This window comes from Lipophrys pholis (genome assembly GCF_963383615.2).
Source record: "Lipophrys pholis genome assembly, chromosome: 10".
Taxonomy (NCBI): domain Eukaryota; kingdom Metazoa; phylum Chordata; class Actinopteri; order Blenniiformes; family Blenniidae; genus Lipophrys; species Lipophrys pholis.
The window spans coordinates 4,514,982-4,542,729 of NC_137640.1; the positions used below are offsets into that span (position 1 = coordinate 4,514,982).

At 40.0% G+C, this 27,748-nt stretch overlaps 1 protein-coding gene across 1 annotated transcript; it reads right to left on the reverse strand.

Moving 5' to 3' along the window:
* Positions 1-221: 221 nt before the first annotated feature.
* On the reverse strand, positions 222-27,748 carry LOC308115367 (regulator of G-protein signaling 8-like). Its single transcript, XM_080472815.1, has 5 exons — positions 27,395-27,748; positions 12,999-13,109; positions 11,513-11,574; positions 4,611-4,777; positions 222-2,810 (listed from the first exon to the last, which is right to left on the reverse strand). Exons 2-5 carry the CDS (start codon positions 13,097-13,099, stop codon positions 2,616-2,618), a joined length of 525 nt encoding a protein of 174 aa, XP_080328941.1. The 5' UTR covers positions 13,100-13,109; positions 27,395-27,748; the 3' UTR covers positions 222-2,615.

The following is a 27,748-nucleotide window of genomic DNA, read 5'->3' on the forward strand; positions in this document are numbered from 1 at the left end:
TCTCCTTCAGAACTGTGTTTTGAAATAAAGTGGTAGATGACCCAGTCTGGGTTTTCATTTTTGAGACACTTTTTTTTTTTTTGGTGGTGGTTTTGTATGTGTTCCTGATTTCACTGCGGTTACAAAATAGCTTTGAAAACCAGGTCAATCCCCGTCTGATCGGTTGATGCTTTCATCACTCTGAAACCTTTTGGTATTATAAGAACAAAGTCACACAAAATGTAGATGCAGATTTATTTTTAATCAAAAATATATAAGGGCTTACATTCATGTGGAGTACAGTAACATACTAGATGTGGCAAACAATTGTTATTCAGTCATTATTCATGGAACAACAGGTCGTCCTAAATAGCACACATGCACTACTGCATATATTTCACCCCTTTAAATGTTCAGGGAAGGTTTAACTCAACGCACTCATTTAAAGGACGCTAAACGCAGAGGAAGCACAATGCCATTACAGACACATTGTTACATATTTGCAGTCATTTTCATTACATATTGTACCAAGTCTAAGAATATATAAATATAGTTATCATGAGTACTGCCTCATGCTGGAAATCACTGAGGAAGTTAGCACAACACATTTCCTTTTGAACTCTAAGCAAATCATAAAGGGTTCTGTCTGACTTCTGCAATACAAAACAAGCAAGATGGTTGTGGAAAAGACCCGATACTGAAGCAACTGGTGTCAATCAATAGTTTTAATCTCTGCTCCGTGACTACAAATTACTCACCATGTCAAACGTATGTTTGACGCCAAAGCAACCAATGACAACCAGTTATTCTGGACAATGCTAGAGTAGATATTCAATTGTTGCAAAACGAACTCTAATGGTGCTTTTCACTAGTTCCTACTCAGCCCTACTCCACTTGACTCTACTACGTGTTAGCTCGCTTGGAACCCTCGGGTACCCCAGGTACCACGAAGGTACTTGGTAGAGGGGACTGAGGCGAGTAGAGAATGTGGCGTCGGCAGAGGGTGATTGGCCGGTGTGTGACAATACAGATGAGTCAGAAGGCGGATCAGTCATATTTTAAGTCACAACAAAAACGCTCACAAACAGAGTTCGACGAACAGAAATCAACCCCGTGGAGCAGCGACGAGGTGATCAGAGGATTCAGCGGAGCGACTCGCTACGAGTATCGGGAGGTCTCCTAGCCGCGGATACCACCGGTGTTTCGGATTAACCGGTTTCCCTCTTAACTGGTTTATGCACAACAGGGAAAAGCTCAGATGACTCCGCCCATGCCGTGGTGGTAATGGAAAATGATCAAGGCTGAGTAGAGTGAAGGCGAGGCGAGCCGAGTCCAGTAGGGCTGAGTAGCTACTGGTGGAAAATCCCCATAATACCATTATTCAGTGTTGTACTGGTCCTGGTGAAGCCTCCGTTCTACATGTTTGGACTTGAGTAAACTCTTAGGGTGAAAAGGGGGCGATACCACACTGTTACTTCTCTGTATGAATGAAATCATAGCAAAAACATATCTTCTTAAACACTGCACACACAATATCACACAGAATACCTGCAAAACATCACAATACACCCTATCAATATCTAAGTGCAAGTTATTATTTTGGCACAGTTTCAGATGTTAAGTAATCACTTTGTTGTTCATTGTAAACACAAGACTACCACAGCAGGTCGAGTCACCCGCATACAACAGCTTCTAATTCACAAAGATGATAATATGGTAGGAGCAGGCAGCAAAACAAGTCATGATCTCAATGATGAAATCGAGCAAAACAAATGCACTGGACTTGCGTGCAAAAGGGAGAGAACGCAGAGTCTACAGAGAGATTCAACCACACTTTCATTGTGTATGCAAACCCTGCAGTGAAGAAACAAACAACAGGATCAATGCAAATTGGCAAAAGCATTTTCCCCAAGTTCCCCGCGCTTTGATTCCACCCAAGTCTTTATAGAAAGAGATTAAACAGATTATTGGTGATCTTGGTGTATGCGATTGCAACAGCGCCCCCTTCCATAAGAGCTCAATGACGACCAAGGAAGGAAATTCTGTGGATGCATAAAGCATGCTCAGGGAAGAAGGCCAGGGTGAATAGATAAAACATTCAATTTTTATCTTGGAGACTATTATTCTGTCCCAGAGCAATAACCCTGACTGTTGCACAACCTTAGGCTGTGTTTACAGCCACAAAAGTGAATATTTCCAGTGGTAAAATAGGTTTGCAAGATCAGTTGTGGTATCTCAGTGCGATAACTTTTAAGATTTGTTGCCGCCTTGAACTCATATTTTTGAATAAATACATAAATACCAGAGCTTATAGATACCAGTGTGTGTGTGTGTAATGAAAAATATTATTGCTAAATATGGTCATCCTGTTACTATAATCTCACCATACACATCACCATACCAGCACTAAACAAATAACCTTATCCGCGTCTACTCTCCTCTCTGTACAGTGTAGTCCACAGGGACACGTGTAATCTAGAGGAAGTGCATGCATGGAGCTGGTGTTGACAAAGGAAACAGTCAAGCAGGTCACCGCATCCTTGTAGATTCACAGTATTAAGAGATGATGTCAAAGGGTTAATGAATGGTCTACAGTGTAGGTCCAGTCTTTGTTCCTCTGCGATCGCCGCGTTCAGTCAGACAGACCTCCGCTGGCCTTGCATTTGTGCCCTGTTGATTATGTCTTGGTACATCTTCGACCTGAGAAATCGTGGGTAGGAGTCTTTTTCCATGAGGCTGTAGATTTTAGCCTGGGCCTCATTGAGGCTGGTCGGGGAGGGATCTGCCAGGCTCTGCTTGGTCTTCTCCCGGGTGCGATAGTCAATGTTTATCTGTCAGGATGAGGAAAAAGAAAAATGCATCTGTTATGAAAGGATGGCCACTGACATCTCAACCTTTATTATACAGAAAAATACACAATTGGCAATTGATTTTCCCGATGGGGATTAAAAACTAGTACTGTTGTGAAGGGCCAACACATAAATTCTATTAAAAATCTGCTCAATATGACTGCATCTGTCTGCTCTGCAGGCCTTATCAAGCCTATGCATGCATGGGTTTGTTCAAAAAGTTGTATATTTCATAGAGACAGAGTGAGAGAATTTTCAAAAAGCAGGCTTCAACCTCGAATGATATGCTAGAAAAGATAGTGAATGTGAAGTGGATCTTGGGCTGTAGTTTGTATACCAGCTGTAGTCTGGATACCCAGCTCCACTGTTTCCATTGTTCACAGCAAAATCATCGTTCAATTCTGACAAAAATAACATTTCTGGTGCATGTAAATACAGTTTCATGCAGTTTCCAACCCCAGTTCTTCGTCTTTTTTGGATTTAGTTTTTTATTTACTCTTTATTAAGTTGCTCCCTTTAACAGGTGTCCCACAGGACTACATTGTAGACCTAGTTTGTCCAAGTTTGAATAGCCTCATTCATTTTTTAACCATTTTAAATTTGTCTTAACTGCATTAAGCCTTGCTTTTATTATTGCATTTGCTATATAAGTTTAAATATTTGACAAAATTTACATTGATACACATGGAGTGAAATTGAGGAGAACATGCTGAGGTGTGTTGTTTGTGCCAACTTCCACAGATGTCTTTGCAGCACCAGACGGACCTAAATAATACAGTAGCTCCTGAGGCATTTTCATTTATTCTTCATACTTTTTATGAGATTAAACCACTTAAAACATGCAAAAACATTAAATTCTCATTATTGACTTCAGGTAATTTGGCCATCTATCGACTTTACCTACAACGTCTCAACGCACCTTCATTGTACCAAAATTCACACCAGCTGAAAGGTATACATGGGTAGCAGGAACGGGTAGGACGCAGTACCTTCGCCAATGCCACATTTGTCGCCATGAAAACCAGTGGATTACAAGGTTATTTGATGTACCACACCACTCCCTCCATCATTTGTCATGGTCGTTTGGATTGCTTCACGTTATCACTGTTCGACACTGACGTACACACACTTTACAATTTCCATGTGACCGTGGGCAGAGAATTTAAAACTGAACGTGTTTGCATCGGTTTGAGATCAATTGAATTGAAATTGACAGCGTTACGACAAAAATACGTTTGACCTTTTCTTGACCCTTGACCCAAACGCTTTTAAGGATTTTATGGACCCATCCTTGCATCAAGCTAAGTCATCCCTGGAAGAACTAAAAACCTGAGCAAAAACAACCTTCGCCCCAACTTCTGTTGGCAAAGGTAATGAATAAATATTTTTTTAAGCACATTGTGTGTGTTTCATGTTTTCACGTGAGGAGGCAAACTAAAAGTTTAAATCAGGTTGTGATGTCGCCCTGGCCTTAGTTTTGTGGACACACACAAAAAGTGACCTTTTATTTGAGTGCCCATTAAATTAAATTAGGACATCCCGACCTGGAACAACAGAAATTAGATGCATTATTGGTGTATTGGTAAAAAAAATGCATTTACAGGTTTATGGAAAAAATATAGAAATCAACACATTCTCTTTTTGGCTTCAAGCCTTCATCAGTCAATCATAATTAAACTTATTCTTTCTGCCATTGAAAAGCTTTTTATCGCCTAGAAATAATTGACAAAGAACTTGAAGTAAACACGAAATCAGACGCAAAATCAAACACAGAGAACGTACCTCTCTCGGAGCCTGCACATCGATGAACTCCTTGAAGATCTTCTCTGCCTTCGACACAAGCTTGGTGGAGCTCTTGATTTTTTTGTAGTCTTCACAGGCCATCCAAAACTCAATGTTCTCGTCACTAAACTCCGTCTTGAGAAACGTCCGGAAGGCAGCCAGCCCGTCTGGAAAGAGCAGATGAATCAAAGCTAAAAATGAGGGAGTACAACTTAAACAGAAATACAATTAATGTGGCAGCATATAACATATGTGTTTTTGTACAATGGCAGAACAAACCACCTCTGAGGATGTTTTTATTTATTGAACCCAGAATAGCTTATTCATGTGACGATGCCTCGTGGTCCACAATGTACACACTTTGTGGGAAAGAAGGACATGTTCCTATGACTGGAACACAAACAAAACCACAACAGAACTCTCCCACTAAGAGCCTTTTACCATCACGGTTTTACGGAATAAAGATAAGCGATCAATTAAGGTGCCCCCAAAGTGATGTTACCCAGAGGAAAATAGAATCAGTGATCATCTGGGAGCTGAGAAGCCTGCCACAGGTGCCGGACCGTGCCGTTTCAAAATGCTTTATCTGATTTGGATGCATGAGGACAGCAAATAGGGTAGAATAGGCTGCTGGTTACTGTATGCTGTGTGTAATGAGGAAACATAAGAAGTTAGGGTGTGGCTGACCGTTCTGCCTGCCTTTTAATCCAGAACACCCTGTGGAAAATTAGTGCCAAGTCATTTCTGCACGATCCCGTGTTTTTGTTTGACCTAAAAATAAAAAAAAAGCCAAACCCTGATGTTGAGACAGCCACGTTAGAGAATCTCAAAGACTTGATCACTTGACGGGTTTTACTCTTTACAATCAGGGCTGTAGTATGATTAGACCATGCATTAATCAACGCATTGACATCGGAAAATCAGATTTTGTAGTTGGTTTTAATCACATACTTGTAATTGTGGCTGCAATTTAATTGATATGCTGTTGAAAGCGTGATCTGTAGTGAGAAGCACTTTGAGTGGTCAGTAAGATGAGGAAACTCCATAAATGTTCAACTGCTGATACTCAAGTGGATAATATACCAAGCAATTCATATATTCCCGATGGGCATGGCTGTCAATAAAGAATGTGGTGAAAATGCTCGTCGAAATGACATCGGCATCTTTATAAAAGGAGAAATCAAGCTGGACAACACTCTTTGGCCTAGGTTGAGCCATTACTTGACCACTGCCAAACACCTGAAGATCTAATTGGCTTCACTCGTACATCATCGCAGCAGTTGGATGATGAAAAACATTGTACGAGAATTCTTGGACTTAAAAAAATTAAATCCCCATGGTCTTGAAGTTGCGACCCACTTTTTAACGTTTCAATTAACAACATTCATTTTTCAACAATATGTTTTTTATATATTTTTCTGAGTAACATGCCTTTCAGAGTAAGTTAATAATAAACCATGGCAACTGCATGGTACACAACTACAAGTGAAATAAATATCAAGATGCGCAAAATAAGGCAATAAACCCCAAACCAACCTATGTTTTCACTGCATTCAGAGCACATTCATAAGAAAGTAAGAAAAACCATCATATCATGCCAAAAGTTTTGCACAGTATGTGTTGGAGACATCGCTACTGCATGTCTCTGACACATGCCAGTCAGAATAAAAAATTTTCAAAATAAAAAAAAAAGTCCAACACGAGACGAGTATTTTGAGCAGCGGCATAAATGTGAAGTTTTTGAAAGATGTGCCAAACAAGCCTCCTGAGGAGAGACCCACCACCAGTCACATGCCAAGCACCAGTGCAGATATGTCTCTGTGGCTGTACGACAGGAAGATAATAAATAAAACCTAGTGAGGAATGAAAATGAAAATAAGCAGTTGGAAGACTTGCATTCAGTTCAAATTCACTACACTGCTAATCATTTTAAGACATTTATTACATGTGGTTAAATTAACTAGGCAAACAAACTGAGATGTATTTGATTTCAAAGACAATAACACCGACACTTGCATTGTGTGACTGGATTTCGAACATTTTCTTTTTGCATTTGTTTTCATTTATGAAGCACTTCTATATGTGCAGCTTTTTGCTGTTGCAGCGTGTTTCTGTTTCTGCAGCTCGCTTGTGTATATGCACCCGTCTGTCAACGTAATAGAGGGATCTGCTCTGCTGCCCGTTCACAGTGATGAGTGACCTCTTCTCCATATGTATAATGTTTTATAAATGGCATCTAGTGCTCATAGTACTCCGGCGTAGCAGTTATGGCATTGCAATTTGTGCGTAACCTGTAGGGAAGGAAGTACTGCATCCTGTGTCTTGTAATCTAAACTTGGGTCAGCCTTGAAATCTGTCAGTTGCAGAGATGTCCCAGACTTCAAAATTCAGCCCTACAAGTCGGTTTTAGTGTGAAAATGACATTCAAGTCTCTCATGATATCAAGTTTGCGAGATTCTTGCCAATTTGATTTGTAGAAGAAGAAAAACGAGTTGCTGTTGGGTTCTGAAAACCAATTACGATAACATTTTTAATATGGCAATACTGTTCGACAACACAGAGTACAGTCACCATTTGCATTAGCAAAAACAATGAGTTTGTGTTCGGAGATACGTCTGCAATTTTCTCATAGTTTATTTGGTGGTTTACTGCAGTATTGGTAAGTCGATGCTTTAAAGACCCTTTGTGCAGATGAATACAAATATTTTTGTTTTATTGTATTCTTGTTTTTTTCTCTCAAAAGCTTTATAAAAATAACAGTTTTGCTCATGGTCTTAATGGTGTTTCTATTCTTTGTGACACTACTACGGACCTCGGCCAATGTATTTGGTACAAGTACCCCTAATACCCCTGAAAAATAATTATAGACCTTGCCTCTGCACTAATGGCCAAAAAGCCCAAATAGCGTTCCATTTGCTGTACTTTGCGAAAGCAGTTGATCATCTTTATCAATGAAACGGCACTAGCACAGTTGTTGAAGTAGTTTCACTTGCTCTCTAATAAAAGGAGTTGAAAGTTTGGAGCGGGGTAAATGCATGTGGGGGTTAAACTGGGACACAGTTGGAAGTGCTGTCAAACAATAACGGATGGCTGAGGGACATTTGAGAGGACATTAAAAAAAAAACTGAATCAGGGTGAAATCGGGATACTGCTCGAGTTGAAACGAGAATTCAGAGTATATGCTAAACAGACTCGATGCTCGCGGAGAAACTTCCAAGTGCAGTGAGGTTACTTGTTGCATTGTCAAGACCTGAGGAGACACTGCCAAGAGCCTGAGCTTAAATGCTTTCCTGCAATTAGTAACAGCTGGGATTACCAAAGGCAGCAGGTAGGTGGGGCTGAAACAATCAGCAGATAGTTAGGTGTGATCATGTGGAACGACACATCGGCTGCATTTACACTTTGACCCAATTCCGATTTTTCTTTTTTTCCCCTGAGGTGACACAGATTGGCTCTGCTTTTGTAGGCAGCAAAAAGATGCATATATTCAAATATTTTGACATTGGATACAGAATTCATTCACATACTGTGTATATGTTATGTATATATTTGCTATGTAAAGTACCCCGCTGTTCTAAAGTCTTGATTCTTTTTCTCACTCTTGTACCCTTGGAAACTGCAGTCCAGACAAAATTTCCATACGAGGACAATAAAAGTATATCTTATCTTATATGTGGACATAAATCAGGTATGCGTCAGATATGTGCCAATGCGTTCAATGAAAAGCATGAATGATGTCCAGAATCGAACACGTGTCAACATTTTGGAAATGAAAAATTAAATCGATCATAGGTCTATAGAGTTAGTCCCACTTGTGTGGATTCTGCAGATAGAATTCTTCCGCATCTTGGAAAGAAAATTCGACCGGATTCCTCCCCTCTGCCCCGACATTTGAACGCATCAGAATGAGTCAGAGAATTACGAACCAATCAGAGGCCGCCTTTCAAAAGACAATATACCATATTTGACCAATCACGTTGCTCGTTACCGGGCATAATACAAACCGGAAGTCAGTTGTGAGTCATGCACTCGAGCCGATATTTTTGCTATATTTTAGTGAAAAAAGATAAACTTAAGCAAAATTAGCCGGTGACCAGTGGTGATGGACGTTAAATACATATTTTAGAGGCTTTGAGCAACACGTCCGCTATTTTTTCTTTTCCAAAAACTGACCGTCCTGCGTGGTCCAGCCTTAAAAAAAATTTACAAAACTGAATTTTCAAATAATGGAATTACAATTTATTTAAATGACACTAAAGTTTCAAATAAGGCCTTTTTTATGGTAGAGATTGCACACATGCAATTTAAAATTTTAGTTTTTGTCAATCAATTTTTGATTTCCAAATGGTTCATACCATCTAAATACTACGCATTTTAGAAAGCTTGGATTTTCCTTGTGTGGACAAACACACTGGAAGTCATTTTCATGGATATACAACAGCCTTCTCCTGCAAACAAAAACTTCACCTGAAATTTGTAAACAGGGCCTGAGAGTCATCCTATACCTTGAGGCAATGTGATATAAAGAGCCAAGTCGCTGGTACAACGTGTTCTTGTACCAATAAGTCACGTAATAGCCAATACTGTGTGCACATCAGGCCTTCAGGATACTCAAAATCCACTTTACTCGGTGAAGAATAAATAGCACCAAAATTCTGCAAGGTGTAATTCACCATTTCCTCTTTTGAATCGAGTTAAGGAAATTCTGAATACAATATCCTACCAGGGAACATTCAGTACTGTGTCCCTATTGATTTGGCATTGTGTGTGTGTGTGTGTGTGTGTGTGTGTGTGTGTGTGTGTGTGTGTGTGTGTGTGTGTGTGTGTGTGTGTGTGTGTGTGTGTGTGTGTGTGTGTGTGTGTGTGTGTGTGTGTGTGTGTGTGTGTGTGTGTGTGTGTGCGGGTGCGGTGCCTTTCTCTAATGTTTGGTTTTTGGAAACAGGATGCTCAGATGTATCACCTCTCTTTCTCTCTCTCTTCTGGGGGCAGGCTCTATTCTTAGAAACTTTTATGGGTTTTTTTCCCCAGATGACCATTATTACCTCTGAAGTGCTCGTGTATCAAGCCAATATGTTATGTCATAACCTCAGTCAAAACAAATCTTAATTTTTATGTGAGTGCAGGTTATTTTTTCATTTGTGTGAGCGCTTTCACGTCCTCCTTTTCACAAGCTCAGAGTGACACTTAATAAACTACCTCATAAATATCACAAAATGAATGTAAAGTCTATGAAGTCTCATCATTTAATCCATGGAAATCCATTGGAACTGGCTTGTAGTTTTTGACTGATATAGTATTTCTGATTGTGTGAAAGAGACTCAGTGAAAACAGTGTTATTTCAATACTTTTGGGTTTTTAGTAGCTTTTGAAGCTCCAAGTGTCATAATCTGGGGTTTTGGTGCTTTCCACGTGTGTTTTGTTGTCTGTTTTCCCTGTCTGTCTGCTCTTCCTGTGTTCCCCCTTCCCCCCCCTGAGCTAGATTGGTTGCAAGTGCTTTCACAGGTGTGGATGATCATCATTAGCTCCACTATTTAAGCCGGCTCTCTCCAGACAGTAGGTGCCAGATTATTGTCTTCATCTCGTGGCTCCTCGTCAAGACGACCTATGCGCCTGTCGTCTACGGTTCCTCTCTCTGGATTCACCTCACGCGTCACCTGGATTGTTGTTTCACCGCTCACGAATGAGCTTGGACTCTCGCTCATCTTTGTCACTAGTGTCACCTCCCCTTGTTATATTAAATCATCACTAAGACTGCTTGCTCTGTTTCTGTGTCGTGCATTTGGGTCCAGTTCTGAAAACCGTAACACCAAGTCAATAAATGATTGTATATGACAACTCCGGCCAAAGTGGAGATTTGGAAGAACTCTGTGTCCATTTGCATGTAATCACAAGGAGTGTGTGTTTGGCCTGTGTTTATAGTCACTGTTTTAAAAACAGTGCAAATATGTCCTTGCATTTTGATTGGCATGATTCCCAGTAGATATTTTCTTTACTTGATTTGTACTCTAATGCCACATTGAGGAAGAACTCCACTTCTCTATTGGTCCCAGAAAATTATCCTCATGGCGTTATCGCTGAAGGAACGGGGAGTCATTTGTACCATTCATTGTTGTTAGAATCCTGGAAAAGACACACTGATTGGCCAGCATGGCTTCATACAGGTTTGACATGCTCATAGTAGCACTTAGCAAGGGTTTTATGCAGGTTTGAGTAGATGATTTTTTTTTGGGGGGGGGGGGGGAACGATCTTCAGTAAACCACTTTGTTTTGGATAATGTTGACGGTAAAATATTCGGTTTGACCCGGCTTGGTGTAAATGTGACCTCAATGAACTAAATGTATACATCTAGAACTAATCATGTTGGTTTGAGTTGGATATCAGTGTATATAGAACCTTCCCTTTTGATATTCTGCATGAGCGTGCTGCAAACAGCTGGATTGGTCTCCAAAAGCAAGGCAGGGCTGTGCATAAGAGCACAGTGCATTGGTCATATTGAGTATGGGATGGAATAGTGCATCTACTTGCATACAAAAGAATCCAATAGGAGAATCTGAGGAGGGTTACAAGCACAGCACTTCTGCCATTATTATATTTCCCACCGACTACAATACATATACATAGAATCTATTCATCAGTTGGTCCATCACTCACCACCTCGCAGAGCCTCAACATTTACAGCCTGTCAGAAATTTAACTAATTCACTACAGCTACAATTTAGTTTTTACACATTTCAAAGATATCTTGCATAACAATGCCATGATTACCTGTGTTAACCTGGTCCATACAGCACTCTTACATAAAGTGCTTGGGAGGGAAAAAAAACCTATATTTAAGAGGCTTTAATTTTCTCTGTGGTGGCAGAACCCATCCAACACATTCACACCCAACACATTGACTTACATTTGTGAGAGAGGAGGTGATCAAACGATTCAGACCATCGAACAACTTCATCCGTTGAAACCCTGACAGAGAGAAAAACCAAAGGGAAGAGCCTGAGTAAGCTGCCAACCAACCGCTTCGCTTTCATGTATTTTTAACACAAGATGGTATTGTATTTATTATTGAAGAGCTGCTAAGTTTAATGAATAATTTATCTTCAGTTCACAGCAGTCCTTCCTCCCACCACTATATAGGACTTCAAATATCTGGTTACGTGTGTGGGACGATGTCAGATAGGAGAACAATAGCTGACCTTTTGCTCACACTTGCTTTTCACAAAATGGTGAAAACGTGGTGGTAGAACACCAGAGAATACGAATATATCAGCATTATGTTGTCCTGATGTGTGTAGACGCTACTTATATACAGCCAAAGCTGGTATGAGAGTGTTATTTTTGATTTTCTAATGTATTGAATGAATTTTGATTTGATTTGGTACTTTCTTGTTGAATCAGCTCCAGCTTTTATTTTGGCAGGTCAACACAGTCTCCACTTTTAAGATCCGGTTCAAAAACTTTTCCATGAAATAAAACTTGTAGATTACTCTGGGCCATTTTCTACCTAAGCTGCTATAGGTTCAGACTGCTGGGAGCTGCTGAATCAGAAGCTCATGATTTATTCTTTCTGCCCCAATCAAGTCTGCAATGTGTTGATTCGCTTCCTCTCTCATGTTGCCTCCTGTGCGATTTCTTTGACTATTTCTTTGAAACCAAAGCGCCATTAAGTGACTATATTATAATTGGCATATCCGTGGTCATTAAATCGACTCCATTTCTTAAAGGTATTTGAAGGCACCACAATGTTTCCACAGTCAATTTTACTGCTGCTTCATTCCTGAACTTACAAGAGTTTCAAAGTTGAAGAGACTTTCCAATTTTAGTTGGCAATTTAGAAACAACATCAGGAATGATGCCTTTATGAACAAAAGACTTTGTCTGGAACCGTTCATTTTTTAATTGAAAGTAACGCAATGTATGTAACGCACCTGCTTACAGCTCAATCTTTTCATCCACCTGAAATATTTTAGGTGAAATAAAAGTAAATCAAACCAGATAGAAGACCTTAGTTATTCTGAATTTATGCAAAAAGAAGCACATATTCGTCTTCTTGTGCAATACTGACAATGTTCATATTCAGGAACATTAATAAAGCAAGATGTGCTTTGGAAAAGGGACAATGTAGTAAAACTGCATGATGCAAAAGCTTTGCATGGTTACCCTAAAACACACCAAAGCACAACGTGTCTGCAAAAGTTTAACCGTTGGATTAAGAAATTGAAAGTATGCACAATGATTGTATAACACGTGCCAAGTAGCCTATGCCTTCTGAAAGTGATTTCACACAACAGAAGGGTGACTTTGAAATAGTTCTGTGGTTGTTGTCCCACAGGAACAGAGCAGGACAGTGTAGGTTTTTCCTTTTTGTTTGTTTTTTTTGGCAGACTTACTTCAGAACCCTGGTTGTGGTCTCGTGGGCAGGAGGCAGAAACTCGGAGAAGTCATTGTAGGAGTCAGATTTGTTGGACAAGCAGCCGAGTCTGGTCTTCATTGTGCGAATCCTGCAGGAAGAGAGCAAATAATATTCAGATTTGTTTTCTGTCTTCAGCTTTATGCAAGTACATCTCACATTATGTATGTGATTGTGTAACCAAAGCATTTAGGGTTGCTAAACTTCCTCCGATGATCGTGTAATCGTGGTACTTGGTGGGAATGTACAGCTCCGGTGAGAGCACCACCGTCACATTATAGCTGTTGCTACAGCGACTAATCATATGTTATGGCTTCAGGGAGCCAGGCTTCTCCTTTGGATGTTTTGACTATGTGTAAGTTCCTAAATGTTAAATCAAGATACAGAGCGATAAGGCCAACTGTGACCGGACAACAGGTGTAACTCCATATGCAAAAACCTGACTCAGTGCAGTTCTGACTCATTCAGAACAAACCTTCAAACATCACTGTTGCTCATCATCCTCTTTTCCTCAGTTTGACTTTTTTTTTTTTAATGCATTATGAAAAGTAAACATATTGTTGTTATCTGATAGCAACTTCTATGTTCCATAAGGGGCAGAAATCCAAAACATGCATTTTGGATATTTTTGTTAACATAAACAGACAATTTCTAGCATATTTTTAGTCTTTATAACTGCCTCATGCCATGTGATGCAACCATTGTGTTTCACTTTTGAAACAGAAATAAAAAATGACCCTCTCAAACTGAGGATGCATTTGTACTGAAATAAACCATATTCACAATTGTCATCGCTGCCTGTCCCGTCTCATTCGCACAGTCATGCTTGTCATGTACTGTTTGTCACAGTTTTGCCTCTGGGACACATGGGTCACTCCAGATAGGGCATGGTTGTGATGATGTTTATTCAAAGGCCAAATGTTTTTTTTTTAACCATTGGTCTGTTGTGGAGTACAAATAAATATCAAATAAATTATATAGAAATCAAGGTTAATTTCTTTTTAAATATGTTTATTCAGGAAATAAAACATTTGAAGTGAAAGTGAGGAGTATACAAGATATAAAAGAATATGTTTTTTCAGAGTCTGTCTTGATTGTTGTCAAGGCTATTCAGCTTAATTCTATAAATCGGGTGACCCACAAACTCGCACAAGTTCTCAGTCGTCAATGTGAAATTTGTAAAAAGTGGGTGAGACTCCAACCTGTTTCAATGACGGGTCAGATTTTGTGTGGAAATGGTACAAAATGGCACATTTTATTCAAAAACATTTGGCTTCGTCTACAAGCCAAAAGCAGTGTGTACATTTCTGTAAATTGGAATTTTAATATCAACATCAAGCGATTCAAATTTGAAACACTACCTCGGAGTAAAGCGTCTAGCAGTAGTTAACCTGGTGAAGTAGACCAGTAATTCTCTGCTGTAGGAGCATTTTCTTGGGAGGTTATTTTATTAAAACAACCACTGTACAATTACATTACTTTGGACTACATTAAACACACACTTGGAATAATTACTGTATCTGTAATACTGTGTGTGTGTGTGTGTGTGTGTGTGTGTGTGTGTGTGTGTGTGTGTGTGTGTGTGTGTGTGTGTGTGTGTGTGTGTGTGTGTGTGTGTGTGTGTGTGTGTGTGTGTGTGTGCGTTTCCTGGGATCAATTCGATGTATTTGACCTCCCAATTGCTTACTATGCGACGTCACGTTTCCACAATGCTTTCCGGTTTTCGTGACGGTTTCATTATATAAAACTCCCCAGCGTATTATAATGAATGAGTAAAAGCTTGAGAACAACTAATGTAGTCTCTACGCATTTCTTTATCTATCCATCCATCTCTCTGCTCATCGCATTTGTCCATTCACCTTAAAAAGCAGGGGGTTGCATAAGTGGTCCTGATTACTTCCCATTTTTTGGGATGATATCAGTGCAGTCTGAGCTGTGGACTGTTTTGACGCTTGGATCCTGAATTAGGAACGTTGCATTAAGTGTATTCCTCATTTTTCCACCAAAAGTCATTTGTTCATATTTCTTGTCTTCATTTAGTGCATAAACTTTAAAGTTAATTCTACATCCATCAGTTTTGCATCAGATTTCTGGTTTAGTTTGTTCATGGGATTTGTTTTTCAGTATTTATTTATTTTTTGTGAGTGTGTGTGTGACATGTAAGTCCGTGAGGTGAATATGATTTCACAGAGAAGGACGTGGGATTGATAAAAATCATGAATGAAAACCCTCCCTTCACCCGGCGCTGGGAAATATTTGTGTTTCAGTAAGGAGTTAATGGTCTACAAACTCACTCAAAAGCTTCTCTGTGCTGCCAAGAATAAACCTCAAAACACCGAAGGCATTTGCGGCTTGTTTGAGATGCACGGTGGATGTGACGCAGGCTGCCCTAGAAACCCATGTTATGTTCTGTATGAAGCAGATGCGCTGAACTGGAAGGATAGTTTCCGTCTCGTCTGTATGAGTCATAATCTCTAGGTGCACTTCATTTACTAATGAATAGTTATTTTCAGACAGGGCTGCAAAAATTGTTATGCGGGGATATTTTTGGCGTAGCAAACTATGTATGGAGTCTGAGTTAACTGAAGTTCAGCGGTGAGTGTTGAGCTGCACGTCAGAAAGGTTATAAAAGAGTCTTATTAGAATAAACAGCAGGATGAATGTGTCATCATCAAAGTCAAAGCCACTCATAGAACAATAATCTACAAGGAGTTGTTAAAAAAATAAATAAAAAAATGCAGGACTGTGGTACTCCTAGACCTTGATTCAAAACTACAAACACAAAACATGTCTTTGTTCACATCCTAATAGAGCTTCAAAAACGTCAAAGATTATTGAAAGAAAAAGCAGATCTAAGCCCACGTTTAGTCGATGTTTGAGTTTTGTTTTTCTCTGATGGGACCCTGTGTCTCATTCATATCTTAATCTTTGTTCAAGTCTTTTTTTGTTGTCTTGTTTTACTGTCTTTGGTCTTGATTGGCGCCTGTTTCCAGTTCACGTCTGGATTCGTGTCCCATATCGGCTCACCAGCCCTCCATTCGTCACACCCACCTCTTCTTTTTCTTAGTTTCTAAGAGGCACTGTTCTCTTCCACATGATTAATTATGCGGTGCATCTTGTTTTCCTGTGAACGATGAGCCACATTCATAACATCTATAAAGGGAAACGTTGCTTATGTATGTAAAAAGAGCCAGGCAGTCTTTATACATTGAGATTATGACCAAACACGTGACTAACGCCTCAGCATCAGTCCCTCCTGGACAGTAAAGACATGGAATGATATGATATTCACCTGTGGGGTTCCTCAGGCTCTATTCTTGGGCCTCTTATATATTACATCTACATCCTTCTACCTCCTCAGATCAAGGAATATCACATCTCCTATCATATTTATGCAAAATTCTAGTTATCACTGTCAGTATCTGCTCGGTAATGAGAGGATGTCTTAATGCAGAAAAAAACCAAGGTAATTGTTTTTGGCCTCAATAAGGAAAGGTTAACAAGTCAGTGCTCAGCTCGACGACTCAAGACAACAAATCAAGGAGTGTAATTATAGAGTCTGACCTGAAATTCAAAAGCCACATTAAGATAACAGAATCAGCTTACTACCATCTGAAAACCATTGCAAGATTTAAAGGATATGTGATCGAACAAGAGTCAGAGAAACCCATCCATGCATTTATTTTCAGTAGGCTGGATTATTGTAGTGAAAGAAATGTGTTTGACAGCTGCAGCTTATCCAGAGTCATCGCCAACACAAAGAGGGTGGAGCACATTACACCTGAGCATCAACCTCTGCACTGGCTGCTGGTACGTCAAAGGATTGACTTCAAAATGTCCCTTCTCTCCAACCACGCTATCAATGGTCTCAATCATGAATACATCTGAGATTAAGTACCCCACAGTCAGAAGGAACAAGGTGAAGCAGCTTTTAGTTCCTTCGCTCCTCACCTGTGGAAGAAATTTCACCAACCCCTGAAGACTGCAGACACACTCGCTTCTTAAAAATCAGGCCTTACTTTCCCAAGATTTCCAACATTTATTCAAGAAAATCAAACAATTTTCAAGCAAGTTAAAGGTTGACAGCCTGCTTTGTCTAAGGTCAATAAAAAGTGAGGAAATAGCAACGTCCAATGTTAGTTTGCTTCCTTCAAGAAGCAGCGGACAAACCATCCTATTGTATTGCCTCCTCAAGATGTATTTTTTTATTTTATATGATCAGGTTGTAAAACTGTATACAGCAAGTGTCCAGTATCATTTCTAGCATATGACTTGTAACACAATACAAAAGAAGGTCTGGGTAGACAAATAAATCCCTAAACTTTAAATGTTTTAACTTATCCATAATTGGTTCAAACAGTGTTGTGTTTTACTTAAAACATTTAATACTTGAAATAAAAGGATGTGACACCCACTTTGCTGATGGATAATATCATGTAGTAGCCTGGAGTTTATTTTTTATTTTTTCCAAGATTCAAGAAATAAACTTTATTTATCCCCTAGAGGCAATTTAAAACAGCACATACTGAGTAGTTCCTATAAAAACACCATAAGCATAGAAAAAGACCCATAAACCATATCATAAATACAGTAAATACTCATCTCGAGTCCTCATCAAAGTATGAGTATTGGACCCAATACCATAAAATGGTATCGTATCAGTGCATCCCTAAATATAGTAAAAGATTCACATTCCTGCATTAGCATCAGACTTGTAATTATGCTTTGAAATGATTAGAAGCTCATCTCATCATGGAATCCTATTTGGTATAAATCCATAGAGTTTAAAATATGAAATACTGACACGTCGTTCAGCAGCTTGAATCCGTCTGTGCTGCAAATAGCAACAATTTTTGAAATCTTTTTTTTTTCTTAAGGCCAAAACATCATGAGCCTTCGTCCGCAGGATAGTATCACTGAGGGGTTTTGATGACAGGCGCACTGGTCTTATTGATCAGTCTGCACAGCGTGCATCAAACTGCCAATACAGAGATGCCTCACCGCGCTAATGCGCCTCCTCTCCTCCGTCTCCTCTCTGTTTTGACAAATCAGTATCTTCACGGCTGTTGTGAGCCACATTCTTCATCTGCAGTGCGCTGCAGACACGTGCTGCGGCGCTGAGCTATTTATAAAAATCCCTGACAAATCCATGTAGTCAGGAGGAAGCAGTGCATGTTCTATTCAGCCATGCAGCAAGGCCAGCTCCTGGAGGAAAGAGGCTAAAAACAGCATCGGCACGCTAACGTCTCGGAGAGACACAAGTGTGCCTCTCCAATCTAAAAGCATTTCACAACATCCGCTAGACCTCCAGGATCTGAGATGCCTGGTGGGGTTGGTTGATTTAAAAGTAAAAATCTAGATCATGAAAGTTGTCTGTGCGCGCGCGTGTGCGCGTAGGAAAGCCTTCCTTGATGTTACCTAACTTGGTGCAATGCAGGTTTTTAAGATGTCTCTTCTTGTCCTCATTTGTTGATGCTGACAAGAGACACCCTGCAGTTCTTTATAAAGATGTGTGTCATCTTATCGGACTTCCTGCCAAGTAGTTATGAAAATGTATTTCTAAATAACGTCCATATAGTTACAGGTAAAACAACCATAACACTGGCTCGCCATTGATAAAGGGACCTGAGTGGAACTGATGTGCACAGGACATGTATGAGTGCACGGATGCGCTGGTGCACGATGACGACTGTGTTGGCGTACAAAAGGCAACGGAGACACGTGAGAGTGTCAAGAAGTCTCACGGGTTAAAAAAAAAGATCATCCTCGGCAACCATCATATTGCTGCTCTACTTCCTGCAGCGTGAGTAAAAAATAGCAACATGTCAAGTAAAGTCAGACATTGTAACTGTGACCAATTAAAGACGATTTTTATCCTATATGCATGCGTCATGCCCTTCCTTATACAGCATTGGGCTCTGCCAGACTAATCTAAGAGCATATTTTACAGCACAGCATAACCACTACTACACACAGAAACAAAAACCCCAATATACTTCATATAGGTTTATAAGTTAATAATAGTATGCTACACCTTTTTTTTTTTTGTGGTCAGAATACATCCATCTTGATTGAGAATCACAGTTTCAGTGAACTTGCCCTGCCTCCTGCAGCCCTGCCACCGAGACAGCTCTTACCTGTCACACATCCATTAATTAATAAACCTTGTGTTAGGTAACGCAATCTGTTCCACTTATGTCTCACACGCTAAACTCGATTACATTGTCTGTGTCATTCACTGAATAAATGAGCCATGTTGGGTGCTTCCTTTCTCTATGATGTCTTGCAACCTCTTGTTCGTTGGAGAATAGGATGCCATAAATTTAAAACCAATGCCACAGAGGTCACAAGCAAGTTAGTCTGCCATGAGTCATTTTTTACTGTGCTTCCATCAGTGTGTAGACATCTGACAAGGGAAACGATGGGCACATTGTTATCGTCGTTTAGGATGAAAAGTATTTCATCCTTACGACAATAGAGGCAAATTGTGATTAACTGCATTTCAGTTTCAAGGATTATGGCATGTAGCATGTAGCAGGGCTCAGAGTTACAGGCTCGGCAGTTAAACTAATAAGTGCCATCCTGCTAACTTTACTGGTCCAAATGTCTCTGGTGAGGAAGTTGCTGGTGTTGCACAAACTATCTGTCGCCTCCTCTTGATATTTTGGCAGAACATAAATTACAGTCTGTCTTATGTTTGTCGTTCTCATTAATATTTGACAATTTCCGAACCACGGACATCGCTCGTGCTCTCTTGTCTACCAATCATCTCTTTATGTTAATGTATAGACTCCCAATACTTTCTCATTGCTCTGCACTAACATTATATAACCTCTCAATCTTTTCACCACCTCTTGCAAAGTGCTTTGGAATAACCTTCACCTTTTGAATTACTGCAATTGATTTTCTCAGGGGGCACTTTAAGCATTACCTAACAGCATTTGTATGGCCACATAATGCCTCTGCATTACCTCGCAGTAATCTGTATGTTACCTCACCATTCCTTCCCGGAACCTGACTGATTGGACCCATGCTCACATGTAACAGCTTTGACATTCATTGGAAATTCGAAACAAGTGAGCGACAGACCAAAGTCTCCAAAGTACTGGGAACTTTCCAAATTTTGGTGTCATAACTGTGAAATGCCTGAAGAATTAATTAGATTTGGTGTCCAGTTTTTACTCTCTATTCTCTCCATGTGCCAGTCTATGCTGTTTTCAAGCTAATTAAGATGCGGCGTGACTCAGTTGACAAGTTATTAAGGGTGACTGAGCAGCAGCTCCATTTTGGCAAGTTTGTGCACGTGTGCCTTTTTCTCTCGACTACCAAGTTGTCAGATTTGGGACTTGAATCACAAGAGCACGACTGTGGTCTTGCACTTGTGTGTTTGCTTGTGTGTACTTCTGTCGGCTGTGCCCTGAGAGCGGAAGAACGAACTGCCCACAGAAGTGTGTGTCAGACCATCTGACATGTTGCCACTTTCAGCACCAACAGGGGGAGAGAAGAAAAAAAAATCTGAGCCAATTTTGTGTTTATTTCTGTCCTTGGAGACGACTGTGCTCTGTTGGCTCAGGCAGGTCTGGGGAGAGTTTGATGCTCAACACTCACTGCCTCCAGGATCTGCTACCTGGCTACTTTGACGCTACAGCTACAAACAACACAACCCAGCTCTGACACGTGCCGCTTTAAAACGACCTTTTACGTTCAGGTATTCCGGGACTTGGTTCAACTTTTGAGATCGGCTCAAACTGCCTGGAAAATGTCACGCAATAACAACAGCTGCTGGTTTGGGGGCGCTGTCGCCCGAAACAAACATTGACCAGAGAGGAAGTAAAGAATAAACACGGCTCAGTGATTGGTCCGGAATGAAACCAGAAGTCTCACCACTTTAGCCCGTGGTGGCTAGGTTAGTTAGCTTGTGGCTAATGGGTAGCCACAAACAACCGCAATATACAGTATAGTCTTCAGACCAGATATCAATGAGAGTCTTCCTCACTACTTCTTAATCGGATATTTTCCAACTTTTTCTTTCTGCGTCTGCTTCTTCCGATTCGTGTGATTAGCTTTGTTTGTTTACTACCCAGAATGCATTGCGCAGTACGTCACCCATCCACTAGAAGGATTGATTGGTACTAAACCGAGACAAAGCATTTCAAGGGGACCAGAGATCTCTTGTTAGATCCGGTTCAGAGTTCGAAGGAGGTTTCACGTCGCCCAAGCAAAACGTTTTTTCCTTCAAGAGACTCTGGTCCGATCAAACAGGGGAGTGTGAACACGCACTCAGTAAAAGGAAAACAATCTTACAATCGATACTAATTGACCCTTATTTTGGCAGATGGGTATGGGTATCAGTGCATTTGTAGTATATACACTTATGATCGATTCCATCTACAAAATCTTGGGTCAGCAATGATATAAAACTTAAGGAAAAACTGGTGTCAGAGATAAATAATGGATTTCTCTGCTAAAAAACACGCACCCAAATATTAAAGTACTCGTGCAAAATGGTGTTATTAGCTGCTAAAAATTGGATTCCTCAGCTCAATTTTAATTCGTAGCTCTTTTATTTGGTAGTGGTAAAGACTGGATATATCAACATGACTTACTTTTTGAGGTTTCAATGTTCTATCAGAAAATTTTCGTGTACTAAAACTAAAAGCATCGTGCAGGAACACTTGTGGATAATTGTTGACTTGTATTAACACTACAGATGATAAACACTTCAAAAATACAAATATCACACATCCTGCACTCGGCTCAGCACCTTGTTATTCACCACATCATCATTCTAGTCATCAACACACTTGAACATTTGATTTGTATTATATCAATACTAAAATATTCAGTGAATATGCCATTCAGTGTTGTTTTATTTGAATATTTCATGTCTATTTTTAGCATTACATCGTCGCCGTTTCAATCTGTTGTTTCTGCTACTGTGCATTAACAATCATTGCATTCAGAATTTGGACCCAATTATACTTTACACCTTTTGCACTTTTATTGCCTATGACGTGTTGCCCTGCAACAATCGTCAACTTAACATGTCTGTGGCATTTTATATCGTGTTTACTCAGTTTTATATTTAATGCCTATGTGGTTTTACAGTTATTTGTATTTCTTAAGAAAATAATGAATGTGAGCCGTGGCCCTTCCTATTACTCATGTTCCATAACTCCAGCGTTCCTGGGTCCTTTGAGACATGCTGTAGGGACCCCTGCGCTCACTCACATGAAGAGTCAACCTGGGATAAAACCACCCAGGGGGGCTTTTCAGCACATAACACCCTGATACTATTTTCATATGCCTTCTACTCGGAAAAGTACATTCATATAAGGTTAGATTAATGTTACTTCCCCGCTGCACAGACCCTGCTCTCTCTGTTTATTGTGTATCGCCATAATCTGTGTTCAATTCGCGAGCTCCAGCAGCTTATAGATTAATCTCCAAAAGAATACATATGCGCCCAAGCAGGCCTCACAAGGGCACGGTTGCATTATCTGTCACTGCAGCTTGCAGAAATGAGTTTCCTCTTCCCCTACAACTATGTTTTTATCCTCTTTTCGCTAACGTGAAATCATGTTCATTTGGATGTATGTTCACAGGGTACCATCAGTGTTAAAAGCCAGAGGGGGTCATCGTCTTGGTTACAGTGCAAACATGCAAGACAAAGCAGTAGAACTTCATCACAATACGATTTCAGTTTCAGTGAAAACTAATATATCAGTTGCCTGCACACCCAAAACAAATGCAAGCCAGGGGCAGGGACTTCTTAATACATTTTCAGTTACTAAAGAAAAATGTAAACAGCAACAGTTAACTAATCTAATTTAATGAATTTTGTTGTTGATATACTTGAAAATACAAAATTAGACCTAAATTTAACACTTGATTTGCATTCAACTATCAGCTGTGTTACATTCACTATTGATGTTTTCGAGAGTGCAGTCTGCTTTACTTGAATTTAGATTTATATCCTTGTTTGCATGTGTTCAGAGAATATACACCCATCAGAGTGAGATGTCTAATGCATTGCATGCAGGAGGACTAAGTCTCTTGGGCCTTAGTTAATTTAGTACTAGCTGATTAAAAGCTTCAGTACATGCATTGATACGTTCATCCAGTTAATGCCATCATTATATATTTTTGCATCCAGAATCAGCAATAATATTTGTACTTGTATTTGTCTATGCACAATCCTATTTGTCCAGGTAGGATAGTTGAGCTCATGCTGTTCCCCCGAGCTTGGCCGGGTTGTTTAAGGCCCTGTTTCCATGACAACAGTCAATCAGTTTCGAATGGAGCTCCAACATTTTGAAAATGATCACCGTGTACATGGAAAAGCCAGAAAAGGCTGAAGATTGTATAGTTTGCCGTTCAACTTGATTTGTAAGCATGTAGAAATTGCTGGAGGGGATTGACAATGGGTAGGGACGTTTCTGTTGTCTCTTTAGGTCGAGCTTCTAAGTAGCTATATACAACTTACAAAACTAAGTGATCTCAAATCAGACATTATAATATTCCATTATTCCTCCTACACACAGTGTGATTCAGGAGTATAATGCGTTTATGACCTGCAACTCTCTTTGAGTACGTCAGTGAGTTTGCCTGCACATTGTGGTTCTCCACAGAAGTACTTTATTATATACTCGTAACAATGTTAACCTTTACAGCTTCTACATAATGTCTTCAGGAATAAATCAATAAAGAGCAAACTCAATTGTTCTTCTAGCATTCATGTAGAAGAAATAAGATGGGTATAGATATGAACTGAGAATGTAAACATGGTTCATTTTACCCCCTTGGAAATTTGCAAACTATTGTTGTGGTGTGATGGTGGTCGTGAATTTTCTAGCACTTATATGTCAGAATATTTGTAGTCATACAATCAGCGGAGCCCATTTTCCTATATGACAAAAATCACAGATTTTAAGCTTTTATCAAAATTATAACCACCATTGGCTGCCTTTTGTCTTTTACAGCCAAAATTACATCATGTACAGCCGGCTTATGATGCAGAAGCCTATTGGTTGGTTGATTGGCCCAGGAAATGTCAATCGTTCGAGCAGCACTAATGACTCATTGGCTTATTATGGACACATAAAGCCGTGAAGGCTTACATGTTTACCGGCATTTGACCAATTGCACTGTAGAGATTGACAGCACAGGGGAACTATGCAGCTTGGTCAAGACTGTCAAAGTGCATTTTGTTGTGAATTAGCATTTTATTATTAGTTTGTCTTTCACTTTTGATGATATTTAGCCAAGACAGTCCACAATCATTTCAGATAACAACAATAAAAATGAAACAAAACATCAGTTATTCTCTCACTGAGGTGTTTCTATGCATTTTCTCACTTGCCAAGGTAGGAAACATTTGAATGCAATCGAATCAGGCCAACTGGACCTGGTCTTATATCTCAAAGATGTGTTTCTACTCGTATAGGGGCAAAATGTCATCAAAGACCAGTTGACTGGAATTGCTTGCATTGAGAAACCTTCACTTGGCACTTAATATCACTGTCTTGCAATAAAATCTACAAATTAGAGCTATTGGGCAAATGTTTAAATATGAATATAAGGCACTAGTTCCAACAGCTGCATTAGCTGGGAGAACAGCAATTATTTCATCATGCATTTCAACTCAGTCAAAAATATAACATGATCAATGCACAAGTTTCTAAATATCGTCAATAAAGACAAACAAAACATATATTCTAGAGTCGCTGTTCGTCTTTGCTTGTACCTCACACAGTTGCTGCTGTTAAAGGTCTCCTCAGACACGGAAGTAGGCCGATAAGGCTTCCTAGTCTTTCGCCGTTTGACTCAGAGCTATGTCAGATTACAGTCAAGTAAATCTGGCTGTCACTGGCTGGACAGCACTATTAAAAGCACACGCGTGCACGCCGGATGATAAGGGCAGGCCACCGACTTGCATTTAGCTTCTGGAGAACATTTTTGCTTGGTGATAAAATTAGAGCTTGTCATCCACTGGAGGCTAAATCCAAACGTGATGTGATGTGACTGAGCCGAATGGGCTTTTGTGTAGTCCCGCTAAATGTCTTGTTTTTGGTAATGTTATGCCAAGGACGGGGGGAAATTAATGGCTGCAAATTAGGATGATTTGCAGTTGGGGAAATAAACCTTGCCAGTTCATGCAAATATTTTGAACGTTAGGCAAAAAAAACCAAAACAAATCTGTCATTTCTGACTAAATAAAGTGAACACAAACAAAAATACAATTTGTAATGAATATATATATATATATATATATTTATTTTTTCCTTTTTGTTTGTTTGTTTTAACCCTAAGCTGTATTGCCTGGGTGCTTAAACCTTTTGCCCTTTTCAATTCTTCCCAGTTTATTCTAAAAATTGTGCATGTCGCTCATCCCGCATTTAGCCATTTATATAATCAGTTTGTTTCAGGGATTTATTTTGCATTGCTGAAACCGGCTTCATTCCAAGGTTCGTCACTGTGTCTACTAAAAGCATTTCACTTCGGAGGGATTTAAAACTGTGTCGACAAATGAATATATTAAGCACACAATGGTTTCCACTGCAGAGCATCGTTGATGTACTTGCTCTATGGCTTGAACTTACCACTGCATATGGCGATCACACTGCATTCCGCTATAAGATTAAAGCATAACCACTAAACTGCTCTCAAGGGAGTATCTATCTGGATTCAACAGAGAACTATGAGGACGGTGAGCTTTTCACTGGATTATGTAACACATCATCATATTGAAACTCCCAAAACATTAAGCCTAAGTGCCGTCTATAGGACTGGCAGTTTTGAGGAGTTTTATGGGTTCAGGTGAAATGAACTCAGAAAGTCCATCTTTACTTCTCGCTCCTTTTAGTCAGAACTTTATTCCCTGCTGCTGCCATGATGGACACTGGTTGTCGCAATATAAGAACTTGCAAGTTGTATTTATTGCTTTTAACGCCATGAGAACAGTTTGATTTATTTATTTTTGCTTACTATTCTAAGTAGAGCCATCAAAATGAACCCGTTAATCTGGAATAATCTATCATCAGAATTAATCTGATTTACAATGTTAACATAATTAAACTGCGGTGCATGCTGGGTACAGGGCATTTCGAGCTGCGTCGTGTCGCCGCAAGCCTTTCCAGAGCTCACCTATATAAAGTGGAATCCAGCCAACTTTGTGCAGATGAGAAGCAGGGAGTGGCGGTCTGGCGCATCGAGAAAACTTTCGGAAATGGTCTAAACTTTTACCGATTCAGCAACTGCGGAGCTTTTTTTCTCCCGTCAAATGGCTCATAAATACTTTTCACTGAAATAAAAGATAAACTTCGTGAGTGGGCTGTCATCTTAGTTTGGCTTTTACCCCGGGGTTACACTGAAAAAGGAGTAACGGCACCACGTTAATGAGGATACATGTTTGCTTTGGAAAAAGATAGCATGCACTGTTAAAGGTGTGTGTGTGTGTATGTCTATCTATCTTGAGTCTGTTTGCTCATGCAATATAAAACATAATTATTAGAGATTAAAAATATAGATATTTAATCATAATCAAATTGAATTCACAGCAACCGTGCGATCAATCTGATTGATCACTAATCTTAACACATACTAAGTATTTCTATTATGTTTGGTGTTTTTGTACTGTACAAAGACCTGAATTCGACATCCTGTCATGCATACTGATCCTCAGATGTTATACTGAAAATGGAAAAATATATATATTTTTTTTTGTTAATTGTTCTACACCAAGAGGAAAACTGTGGCCAGGGAAAAATTGTAAACAAACAACAAACAGGAGCTTGACCTTTAAATTATATGAGCCCAGAAGACTGATAACAATGAATCAATGTTGAAGGGTTTGTATACACTTCATTCTGAGGGAATTCTGATGTGGGCTTCAAAGCCTCACTCCATCTTTGAGAACTCTAACGAGTGACATTTAGCGGACTGAACAGCCCTCAGAGAGAGCTTCCAGGAGGGGTGGGGTGGGGTGCGGGGGGGGGGGGGGGGGGGGGGGGGGATGTGTGAAGCGACTTCCAGAAGTGCTCACAGGAAATGGTCCTGGAAGCATTTATCTATTTGTTAACAGGTAGAAATCTGGACATGCAGGGTAGAGAGCATGAAAATCTGCAGCAATAATAACACTTCTAAGCAAAAGCCTGCGTTTCTCCCCTGAAACTGTTTTATTGCCAGTTTTATCTCTATTTCCTCAACTGTGTTTCCCCTGATTTTGACAGTCAGCCCAACATAAAGCTGCACATGTTAATCAGCCCGGTGAACCATTAGGAATAACAATAAGACCTGCACAATGCCTGCAGCTTAGTGTCCACAGCAGAATTACATAACACACTGTCATTCGATAAATGAATATGGATCTTTTACCTTGTGTCCGGTGTGAGTGAGAGAGCTGCTGGACTCTTTCCTCCCTTCGTTTTTTTGGTTTTTTGTTTTAGCACCGACTAGCCCCAACGTGCGCTTTGGCAGGATGCAGCCTCTGTCGCGCCAATGCTGGTGTGTATTTGTTTGAAACTGTACGGCTCTGGACTGAAGATATCTCGTGTTTCTGATGCCAGCGAGTGGGAGCTACATGCGGCATGCTCATTGGTGTGAAATTGTGGGGGGAGAGATGCAGCCGGAATGGATGGAGGCAGAGGGGGTGGAAACGGAGAGAGACGGAGGGGGGGAAAAGGGCTTTGTTTGCACAGGGAAATCTCCAAGGACAACCCCGAGCACATC